The 12,225-nt window shown below is 41.5% G+C and overlaps 1 protein-coding gene across 3 annotated transcripts in view; it reads left to right on the forward strand.

The window, feature by feature from the left end:
- ABCC4 (ATP binding cassette subfamily C member 4) overlaps positions 1-7,146 on the forward strand; it is a 247,992-nt gene extending 240,846 nt beyond the window's left edge. For all 3 annotated transcript variants that reach the window (XM_027590484.2, XM_027590486.2, XM_027590485.2), the window contains one exon: positions 4,574-7,146. In XM_027590484.2, coding sequence (XP_027446285.1) covers positions 4,574-4,681 — 108 coding nt within the window. In that variant the 3' untranslated portion in view covers positions 4,682-7,146. The remainder of the gene's footprint in view (positions 1-4,573) is intronic.
- Positions 7,147-12,225: the final 5,079 nt, after the last annotated feature.

Genomic DNA, 12,225 nt, shown 5'->3' on the forward strand with positions numbered 1-12,225 from the left:
TTACCTATTTTAAATGCTACTTTCTCCCTCTCTTAGTTGGCTAAAATCTGTCCTCTAGCACATTGTCTTTCAGACTTTGGGTTGTGATCCATTCATGGGGCTGTGAAATCTATTTAGTCGTGACCAGCATGTCTTAAGACAGGAGACACAAAATAATGGAATGGAGGAAAAAAAAAAAAAGAACAGTGTATCTTTCATAGTAATAGTAAATATTTCTTGGAAGTCCTTTCAATAAAGGTGTTGCTCTCTACAGAGTTTCAGTGTAATACGAAAAGTACTTACTATTGTGGGTGACAGTAAAAATAAGAGGTTGGAAAACAGGGCTCTGTACCATCTTAAAGGAGGGTTCATTGGAGTCAGAATCCCTGACTTTACCACATGTCTGAAGTATTTGCTGCATCTCTAATTTTAATGTTCTGGTTATAAAATTCTTGGGTCACGCTTTCTTTCACTTAGTATGCTGTAAACTTTGCCCTGACATTGTTTATTCATATGGAGAAGTCCAAGGCCAAGTTAGAAGCAACTCGATCTTCTTTCCTGGATGCCTAAAGGACTCTTTCTTTATTTTGAAGGCACTTAGTTTTTCCTACGGTATTCTGTACTCTTTTGGTCCCTAGCTTTAAGTCTTTTATTTCTGGAGGTTACCTGAATTATAGCTTTGAAGTTTTTTTGTTTTGGTTTTTGGCTGGTTGGTTGGTTTTTGATTGGAGTCTCCTCTTTTCAAATATCTGTCATGTATATGTTATCTGTCCTTTGTGTTATAAAAGCTGTTTTCTCCTTGATCCTTTTAATTCTTCACAAATTTCTAATTATGCTTGCTCTCTCAATCCTATCCTCCATGTCTCATCCTGTTTTATTTCCAGCAGTGGCTAAGTCACTTTGTGCTGCTTCCATACAGCTGTCATTTCCGTGATGCTTTCGTGGTCTCCTTCACTTCACTTTTGGCCCCAGTCAACTCCTGGCTCATCATTTTGTGTCGCTGTGCCGTATTTCCAAACTCTCGGATTTCTGTTGTCCACAGGTTGATTGTTCTACATTTTCTTTGAATGTATTGCATTATATATTTTTTATAATTTTCATCTCTTTGGTGAGTATTTTTTTGCCGGATGTTTATCTTGTTCCTTTTCCTCACTTTTTTGGGTGTATTTTACAGATCGTGTACTACTTTATTGTTATTGTTATTGTTAAAATAACTACTTTATAGTTATTGTACTACTCACCTCTGAATTGAGTTTTTCCTGGACCATATATTTAGGGTAGCGGTGGCTTGGGCATTATTTCAGGCTAAAGGGAATTCTCTCCTTAACATAGAAGCTCCTTATGACCCAGATAGAGAATGTGTGTGTGTGTGTGTGTGTGTGTGTGTAAGCAAGAGAGAGAAACTGAAAATGGTATGTTCATTTAGCAGAGAAACTGAAAACGCATGTTCATTTAGCCTGTCCTCCTCCCTAGCCTGCAGAGATGAGCGGTTACTTGCATTTCAGTATTTCTCTTCTCCGAGGGCCTCCTCAATGTGTGTGCTTCAGGCAGAGATGGTGATTCTGGTCAGTTCCTCATTGATACACCTTAGAATCTGCCAGTTAGTTGGACACCTGTACTCTCCCGATTGCCGAGATCTCCCATAACTGTCTCTGCTCTGGCTTACTCCAGCCCCAATGGATCCAGTTGCATATGGCAGCCCATGTGGATAGCTTGCCATTTGGGATTTCCGAGGACTCCGATCTTATCGGAGATGGGCTTCTTCTGCATCTTGCAGCACTCTTGCTGCTGGGGTGATTTCTGAGGGGATAAGGAAGGGGAAGTCCATTTCCATTATCATAAAAGCAGAGGTCTTCTCAGACTCTCTTACTCTTTAACCTTGCCGACACACTTGCCAGTGTGTACACTGGAGTTAGACCTGCTGTAGAGACGAGCTGGAGAGTTCCTGGAATGGAGCTAGGCCCGTGCAGTGTAGTGAGAATGATCGGACAGGGTCTGGAGCCAGAATTCAACATACTGAACCAATGCCTTCTGAATGCAATGTCAATAAAAGCTCCGTTGCTAGCCTTCATCCACGCATGGGCAGCTTTAATAAAAGCTCTGTTGCTTTTAGTGAGGTTTGATTCTACGATGGTTGCTTTATTGACACGCTGGAGTCACGTACTCAGCGTGGTTTCAGCCTACATGAGAGGCACTGTCATGAACCAAACCCAAGAGAAGGAGAGGGAAAGGGACAAGAAACCCAGGACTCCCTGCTCTTACCGTCCTCTTGTCTTGATCTCGAACTTTTTATGGCATCGTTTCCTTGGTCCTTCACAACTGTTTTGAGCTGGCATTACCGTTATCCCTTTTGACAAACGGAGAAACTGAGGCAGAAGCGCCTCCATGACGGGTCAGCCGGCAGTGAGCGGCGGCTCTGCAACTTGGGCCCTCTTTCCCCGCCTCCCCGGTGACTGTGTTCCCTGAATCGGAGGGGTCTCAGCTCCAACCTGGGGGTTCCGTAAAGAGAAAGTCAGAAGTGCCCCAGCGGGGCCTCCCCGCTGTTTAGTTTTCCTCACTCAAGTGGGGTGATGCTGCTCCTTTCCACGGGCCAGGGGGCCCCTTCTCAGAGCGGCCTTGTAATCACACCCGCCACTTACCGGGGTGTGTCTTTCCTCCGCAGTTTTGTAGCCGGTCGTTAGTCCCCGTGAGGTCAGTCACTGTCTCACTTTGCAGGTGCGGAAGCCCGGACGGAGAGGGCCTGAACGATTCTTTTCCAGGGTCAGCGGTGAGGCCTGGGGAGAGAGAGTGGCGGTGGGCTGCCCCATCCCGGGCTCAGCCGGCGGAACCCGCGGGGGGCAGAGGATGTTTCCTCTCACTTCTTCTAGCAGAGTGTATTCCCAAACATGCCAACACAGGCGGAAATGAAGGGTCAATTCAGTGACTTAATAACGCAGGAAGCTCGCTTTCAGTGTTCACTTTCAGGTTTCTCAGACCACGAAGCTAAGACCCTTTCAATGAAGCCTTGCTAATAAGGACATTTTCTGTGTAAAAAATTACATTGAGCGGGTCATGGGGAAAGGCATCGATCGGCTTATAAGGGAGAGGACTGTCAAACAGTAGAAAATGAAGATGTATTTTTATCTTATTGGCTGATTTTAGTTTCAACAAGAAGTAGCTGTTTTTGAGGACATAAATATATAACCATACAAAATATGGCCAGCTTTAAATTTACAAAAAAAAAATTAAAAAGTTACCCCCCCCAAAGGTATTATTTTTAAATACTTGCATTATAATGGGAAAAGCCTCAGGTGTCACCCAGTGCGGTCCAGACATTCTTGGAAAAGTCCTTATTTTTCTCCTTAAGTGACATTTTAATATATAATATTTCAAATGTAATGTTATTTTTGGAGTAGCAAGTATGCAAGCAACAAGAGAAAAAGTATACTTAATCTGCAGGTAGATGTCCCAGCAATTTTCTTTTTTGTATGTGCAGCCCATTATCCCCCATGATGACTTTGTTGACGGCACCCACAAATATATTTGGAGGCAGGTTTTGTAAGATCCAGAATCGTATGCCTAAGAGACCCAGCTCATGACATGTGTCAACGTTCAGATAGATGGTACATTTTCTGTTTTAAAGACTCAAACAAAACTTTTCACATTCTTCTTTGGGGGGAAAAAAATTACATTTGAAGTCCTTTTTCACCCAAACACATTTTGAGATAAGAGCTCACAAGTCTTGACATTATTTCATTTTGTTATGCGCATCTGTCAAGGAACTGAGATAGGGTACAGCTACTAAAAACTGATGATTGTGGAACAGAGAAGCTTGACAGCATTTCATTCCCTTTATGTTCTGATTGTACATTTATCAGAAAACCTGTATCCCTTCTAGTTCAGCTAGAAATTGGTAGAATTCAAGAACTCAAAGGCTTGGCAAAGAACTGTCCTATTATTTGGTATCATCTTACATTTTAGAGAAGTTGCTTGGTTGAGTCATTGTTAAAGCTTTTGCTTCTCTTTTCATTATTGTGGCCCACTATCCACAGATCCCATTTCTATAGGCCCTATAACTGCTTTGCCGCACAAATTAAACGCTGGGATATTTCATACATATACGCCAGCGTTTCAATGCTTGTCAATCAGAGTTTATAAAATATAGGGATTACAACCTGATATTAACAGCCAAATCTATTGTGCTCATTTTATGTGTGAAAATGAGAAACCCTCGTACGGACGCTAGAATCCCTGGCCTCTTTGTCACCCTGTTTTTAATTTATCTCCAGGTTTTGAGTCAGTAAAATGATTTTGCTTTATCAATTTAATGTAGTGATAAAACATATCTGTGAATCAGAATGATCAGAAGCAAAGTGCAGCTACAGGTTGTTTGGCATTAAGCCCAGCCCCGCTGAGGGTTTTAATAGGGCTGCTTCCTTCATAGAAGGGAACGCATCCCTGTTTTTTTAATTATACCTCCACTAGCAATGTGCTGCCCTTCACATGAAGACATGGATGTAGACATGCATCGCCTTGGGGAGGAGGACTTGAAAACTTTTAAACATGTTCTTTTTATACCGGTCTTTCTTCTTCTTCTTCTTTTTTTTTTTTACAGATATACTTCAAAAGGAATTATCCAGATATTACTCACAGTGACCACGTGGTTATGAATGCTTCCAATGGACAGCCCTCAGCCTTTACTATTTTTGAGACAGCGCTGTGATCCTACCACAACATCAAGTCTATTCCAAAGACATTTTTTTAAAATAGGTTTTGTACTATGTACCTTTTTTTACACTAGCAAAAAATACTTTACACATACAAGATGTTTGGATTCTTCCTCCAACTTCACTCAGTGATTTCAAGCTCTAGCAGAATGCTGTAATATTTTTTATTTATATGTTATAGTATTTTTTTTTTCCTTATCCAAATCACAGGTGCAGGACACCAGTAAAAGCTGTTAACCAGGTTTGGTGCCTTAAGGAGATGTCAGAGCCAAACCTCATTTTGTTAGGTATAAGACAAAGTTGTCACAGACCTTTTTTTTTTTTTTTTTTACAGCCCTCACAAATTACATATTACTTTCCAGTGATATCAGGGATTCTGTTTACTTGAAGACTGTGTGAAGTTGCCATTTTGTCTGGCCACTTCTTTAACATAACTAGGATCCATTATTTCTTCCCAAAGGCCTCTGGTTGAAATCGTACAGATACAACTAATAGGAAAAAACCAAAAATACACTTTAAGTGACATTATAGTGACCAAAAAAAGGTTATATGCTTAGCATACAGGAGGGCAGTATTTAATTACATGGTCTGAAAGACAAGGAAGACAAAATAATGCTTTCTCAACACTGGAGCCCACGTGGGTGATTTGATCATGAAGGACACAAGTGTGATCGTCGGTCATCTAGATGTGCACAACTCCAACATGAGGACCATCGCAGTCTGAGGACTCAGCATGGTGACATTTTCAGAAAAGGCCCAGCCACTAGCTGTAATTCTGGACCATAGAGCAGTAGTCTTACTTGGATTTCTGTTCTGCCAGCTAACCATCTGTTGATTCTAATAAGCCTTTTTGGTTTTAGCCTTTCTTGAAACCCCTTGTACACTGCACGTATAGGTTCTCCTGACTTGGTGAGAAAAACCAAAACTCGTCGCCAACAATGGCGCACCCAGGAGGCTCCCTTTTATGAGCCTGCCCAGGTTATTTTCCTTCTGACCACTAACAGCACTTTGTTTGGGTCTTTCTGATTAGTGAATCAGCAAATCACTGTACTCCCAAGGCCTGCTGCACTTTATTTGAACCATGGGTCTTGAGTTTTTCTGGATGGTGGCTATGGTATGTTAGTTCAAATTGCCAAAGGTTTTTAGGTTGTGGTTTTAAGTGGACTCTCGTGACCTCTAGGATAAGGTGTAACCACCCTCAAGTTGTGCATATATTAATCAACAATGCCCTCATGCAGCAGATTTTCGGACTCTTCAAAGAGAGACGTTTTATAGCATCAAGCCTTAAAAAGCACACACGGCAAACTACACAAGATACATTGAGGGTAGTCGCAGTTTGACTCTTCATATGTAGAAATAATATGGCGAATGTTTAGTTCAGTAAGCCAGTAAGCTGTTCTGTAGTCATGGATAGTATTTCAGGAGACTAAAATGACAGCAATGATGATAATGAGGTTTGTTAAAACAGTGGAAATACTGGAAAAGTGTCTGTTTATTTGGTCTTTAGAGGTTAAAGGCAGTTAAAAAAACAAACATGTTTCTATTTTATTTCTGTTTTAATGTCATAGCATTTTTTTTAATGAAACAAAATTCATTTGAAATAAATTGACAGTTTTCATCTCCATTCTGAGGTCTGTGTTCTGAGAGGGATTACTGACTCATGTCCTTGCTGTTGAAAGCCAGCGAGTTTTCCAGGGACCAGAAAGTGGATTCATTGTCAACTGGTTCTCTTGGCTAACTAGGTGTACCGAATATTCTAAGTAGCTAGGTGGGTTTCAGACAGGTTGAAACAGCTGCTGTAGAAGCCAGAGCTGGTTGCTCCCCTTCCAGGAAGGGAGAGCGTAGTAACTTATGCCCTAGGCTTGAACAGGTATCATGTTGTTGAGGTTTTTTGTTTGTTTGTTTGTTTGTTTTTTGAAAGGCAACTTTGCCCTGAACTAACAGGAAACGTTTATTGTTTCTCCACTGAAATACTGTAGAACATTGGTTCTCAAAGTGGGGTCCCGGAACCGGCAGCATCAACCTCACCTGGGAACTTGTTGGAAATGCAAATTCTTGTGTCTTTTCCCAGGTCTACTGAATCAGAAACTTGGTGGTGTGGACCGGTAAACTGTGTCTTAATAAGCCCTTAGGGTGATTCTGATGCAGGCTAACGTCTGAGACCCAGTACCATAGAACATAAAGAACTAAGAGCTCATTAAGAAAAACACAGAAAGCCCAATTAGAGAAATGGACTAGAGACTTGAATAGGCACCTCGCAAAATATCCAAGCGACCAATAACCAGAGAAGTGCTCACTCTTATTAGTTACCAGGGAAATGCGATGAGATAGCACTGAACACCCACTAGCTTGGCTAAAATTAAAAAGAATACCCATCAAGTGCCACCGGAGCAATGGGAACTCTCCCGCACTACCATGTGTCTAAAAAAAGGATGTATCAAATAAACAACTTTGGAAAACACTTTGACGGCATTTACTCAAGCTGCATGCCTTGTGATCCGTTCAAATTCTACTCCAAATGTATACACATGTGCTGCAAGAGATGGGTTCGAAGATGTTCCTAGAAACATAATTCCTAGTAGCCCCAAACTGGAAATAATCCAAAAGCTCATCAACAGCAGAAGGAAAATACACTGATGTGATAAAATACTCCACACCAATGGAAGCACTTAAACCACATCAACGACACAGGTGAATCTCAAAAACTTAAGTCTGCCCCCAAAGGATGTTTATGACTCCATTTATGCAAAGTTCCAGCATAGTTTAAACTATAGTGTCCAAAGCCATGACACTTGCTTCACTTTGGGGAGGTGGAGGTGGAGGTGTTGGTAATTGGGGGAAATAAAAAGGGAGTTTCTAGGATATTTAAGTTTTTTGTTTTTGTTTTGTTTTTTGTTTGTTTTTTGGTTTTGACTGGGCAGTGATTAGATCAGTATTGTGTTCCTTTATTTTCCGCACTTTTCTGTTGCATGTCCCTTTCCGCAATTCAGGAAAAAAAAGTTCTCAGCCTTGATTTTCTTTTAGAATCTCATTTAAATCCAGTGACTAGCCTACATCTGGGAAGTTACTTGTGCTGAGTTTTTAAAATACGAACTTGTGGAAGTCTTGACATATGACCCACAGCTAATGGCCTTATTTGAAGCTCTTGGTACAGGAGAGGTCCAGATCTGTATTTTCTGTGGCCAATTAATAAGATAAATTCCACTTCTCTAATTTCAGGAGAAATAAAAAGGAACTGTAAGATCTTTCTGGGTTCCTAAGAACCACTTTAATGAGGACATGGACATAAAAAAAACTACATCTTTAATGTGTGAAACTTGATGAGTTTGGAGGTCAGTATGTGCTCCTAAAATCATCACCACAATCTATACCATAAACTTACCCATCACCTCCAAAAGTTTCCTCCTAACACCATAATTGGTTGCTGAAGTGAAGAAATAATTTAAGTCAATTCAGTGCAGTGAATTAGACATGTTAAGTATTGTGATAATTTGGTTAGGCAGTGGTTAACTTATCAGATGATTACTTTGTTCCTGTGTGAACTGATGAAAATCTATGCTTTTCTTACAGAGGGTTTGGCCAGAGAGTACCTGAGTATTTGTTTCCTACCTAATTCTGAAAAGTTTAATGATGTTTAGAATCCTGTGCCTTGAAGTGTGTTAAATATTAGCACCTGAATGTGAAGTTACTTTCCACAATTCTGTTTTGGAGTATTTTCAAGATACATTTTTACTCTAGAAAACTTATGACATTCCTGGCCACCACGTCTCAAGAGGAAAAAAAAAAGTTTGTAATTCCTCTAATGTAGTTCAGGAAATGGTTGACTTATATCTTGACCAAAAAGAAAGACGTCTTAAGCTTAGAATGAAGAAAACTAAGAAAGTTCAAATGAAAACAACAAAAATCCTAAAAGCCATGTTAATCGTTAACTCTGTTTAGTGATCAACTGAGTGAATTCTCAAAAGATCTTTTAGTGAAAATTGAGTGTGTCAATACAAGGAAATTATATTCTTCATCAGAAAGTTATAAACTACATCATTCCACAAGTACAGGCTGAAAAAAGTCGTAGGTTTCCTTAAGAATTGCAATAAATTCCTGGATTCGCTTCCATAAAATTCACTTCCAAAAAAATCCCTTCCATTTTAATGGGCATGTTGATCCTTATCAAATTATTTTTTTTAGAGTGTGAGCATGTCGGGGGGCAGGGGGTAAGAGGAGCAGAGGGAGAGGAAGAGAAAATCTCAAGCAGACCCCCGCTGAGCATGGTGCCCCATGCGGGGCTCGATCCCACAACCCTGAGATCATGACCTGAGCTGAAATCAAGAGTTGAACGCTTACCTGAGCCACCCAGGCACCCCTCAAATTGATATTTTAAACAAAGGATAACCGCATTCACACACAGTCTTTATTTCCATTTTGTATTTTATTTGGGGATTTAGAAATAAGTGTTGTATATATATATGTGTGTGTGTGTGTGTGTGTGTGTGTATATATGCATATATACATATATATAATAATTTTCAAAAAATTTTCAAATAACCCCCCCGCCAAGTATTGGAATCTTTTGATTCATGTTGCAATTTGGTTCTCTAGGACACAGACTCCCAAGTGGATTTAGTGTTGGGGATGTGTATTAGGGGTGCCCTTGAGATCAGTGCTTGTGGAATCAAGAGGGAGGACGCAGGAGAGCACAGAGGGACAAATGAAGCAGGAATGCTGGCTGGGTGACGTTAGCTGACCCCTCTGGGCTTCCTGGAGCTCGCATGGCGTCAGGGTTGTCCTGCCATGGGCTGATGGCCAAGCCTTTAAAGATCCCGCTGCCTGGACTGGCCATTGCATCCGGGCTGGCCCCAGAAGGGCTGGTGGCTGGACGTCGCCCACTAACAGCACTTCCAGCAGCTGGAGCAATGTCCTTGAAGAGGCATCTGGGCAGGGTATGTCCGTGTCCACATGGTGTGTCATAGCTCTGGAGGGAGATGATGAGGGTCTGCTGGCAGAAGACTCTTGGTGATCGACATTTAAGTCAGAAGGACTGACTAAATGATAGTCCTCAATACCCTGGTCTGAAAAATAGAGGAGAGCGTCCATGTAGGGGACATAGTCTCTAGGGTCAGCCCAGTTTTCATCCCTTCCAGGAAGCCACCTTGGGATCAGCTTTATCCCAGGATGCTCCTATGTATTTCTATAATACCCGGCCAATCCATTTGTTAAACTGAACCATACTCGGTTTGATGTCCTTTGGTTGCCATCTTGAAATACTTAATTTTTAAACAAAGGGCCCTGCTTTTTCATCTTGCACTGGGCCCTGTAAGTTCTGTAGCCTACCCTAACAACCCTAACTAGAAGTATGTGTAGGTGACCTCTTTCCTCACTCAACCAAGAGCTTCTAAAGACTTGAGCTGCGCCCTCTTTGTTTTTTAATTGCATTTTGTAGCACAGCGTCCCATAGGGGGTGCTCAACAAATGTTTGCTGAAATGAATAATGACAGAACAGATCTTCCTTTTTTTTTTTTTTTTTAAGATTTTATTTATTTGAGAGAGTGCGAGCAGGGGGAAGGAGCAGAGGGAGAGGGACAAGCAGACTACATGCTGAGCACAGAGCCCGACGCAGGGCTCGATCCCACGACCCTGAGATCATGACCAGCGTTGAAACCAAGAGTCGGACGCTTAACCAACTGAGCCACCCAGGCTCCCCGGAAGAAATCTTCCTTCTAAACTTTATAATTCTGACATTTTAAGAGGTAGTCTGGGATAATAGCCCTGGTTTGGAGTCAGTCCCATAGGTCTGCATGCCAGTTCCGTCTCTGGCACTCGCTAGCAAAATGGGTGACCAAAGAATGTGCTGTCCAAAGTGGGACATTTCTGACCGAAAGGAAAGCGTTAACCAGCCAAGGTTCCAGGGCAACAAACTAGCACCATCCTCAACAAAAACAGGGTGTGGTCACCCTCTAAGCCACGTAGCCTTCCGTCCATGCTTGGGTTTCTCAATCTCTCTGAACCTCAGCGGCTTCATCTGTAAAGTGAATATATTTCCTGCCCTCGCATAGTTGCTTTGGTTAGGATGATCACTGGGCCAAGAGCACCCAAAGAAACAGGATTGGATCATTGACCTCGGACGAGAAGAGGGCCCCCCTCTTCCACCAAGAGAAGAGAGGAAGGTAGGTGTGGATGCCGGTGGGTTTGTAGACCATACAAGGTATATTTGAGGAGCTCCTCCTCTGATGGCCTATGCCAAACTGTTCTTACTTCACATAGAGTTAAAAGGAGATAAGCACAAGCTCTGGGGACAGTCTTCCAGGTTCAAATACCGGCCGCTCCGTGCATTGCCTATCCGGCTGTGGACAGGGGACTAACTGTGGGATCTTATGGTCCGGAAGCGCACTATGCTTCAATCCTTTGTAAGACTGAGATCGGGATGGCAGTTTGCTCAGAGGGCTCTTGCAAAGATTAAATGTGACCATGACACAGTGTATGGTCTGTGGACTAGCGTCAGTCCGTGAACTATTTGTAACTAGGAAGTTCAAGAAAACTAGAAACACTTCAGCCATTTGACGTTGCCATGGCATCCAAACTGGATTGGTGGAATCTTGTCCAACAGGCTAGAGACGAATTTGAGTGTAGACCTTGCGTGGTGAGGATAATGTGGCCTGAGCTACCCTCTAGCCGTAAGCAGTAGAATCTGTTAGTTTGCAATGGACTGAAAATTTAAAAGAATTAAATCGGGGCGCCTGGGTGGTTCAGTTGGTTAAGCGTCTGCCTTTGGCTTGGGTCATGATCCCAGCGGCCTGGGATGGATTGAGCCCCATGTCCAGCTCCCTGCTCGGCGGGGAGTCTGCTTCTCCCTCTGCCTCTCTCCACAACGCCCCCCCCCCCCAGTTTGTGCTCTCTCTTGCTCATTCTCTCTCTCTCAAACAAATAAATAAAATCTTTAAAAAAAAATAAACTGATTCTTAATCCCAGATAATAGAGAAGCACTGCTTTAGAACGGTGCTGAATATGTGTTAGCTCTCAATAAATACTAGCCTCTTTATTAATTGTTACCATATCGGGCAAAAATTATTTCATGGTATTTATGTTTAAATTTTGACCTCATAGGCTTTCAAAAGTCTATCTCTGCAAATATGCATTTGTAATACTTAATAACATTAAAAAGTTAAAAATAATTAAATTCCTGCTCGAAGTTAGAGTTTTTTTCCCTTAGTCTAAAAAGATATTTAAAAAACAAAACGATACTGTGCATGTGTTTATACCTGCTCGATTCTTGAATCTAAAGCATGGTCTTGGAGAAGGTACCAGGAAACACACCAGGCCACTTTAAAAATCCTCTGAAGAACTTAAGGTTTTATGTGTAAACTGTTGATTTCCCTTCAAAAACAGAAAGAATATGGATTAACTGAGCTTTTGCTTTTTAAATCTAATGTTCTAAGGAAAATAACCTCATTTCCCCCAAAAAACTAAAACATCAGTCTGTGTTGAAAAACAGAGAGAAACATATGTTTATTTGATTTTAGAATCTAAAAGTAACATTAATAAAAGGAAT

The sequence above is a fragment of the Zalophus californianus genome, chromosome 3, assembly GCF_009762305.2.
Source record: "Zalophus californianus isolate mZalCal1 chromosome 3, mZalCal1.pri.v2, whole genome shotgun sequence".
Classification (NCBI taxonomy): domain Eukaryota; kingdom Metazoa; phylum Chordata; class Mammalia; order Carnivora; family Otariidae; genus Zalophus; species Zalophus californianus.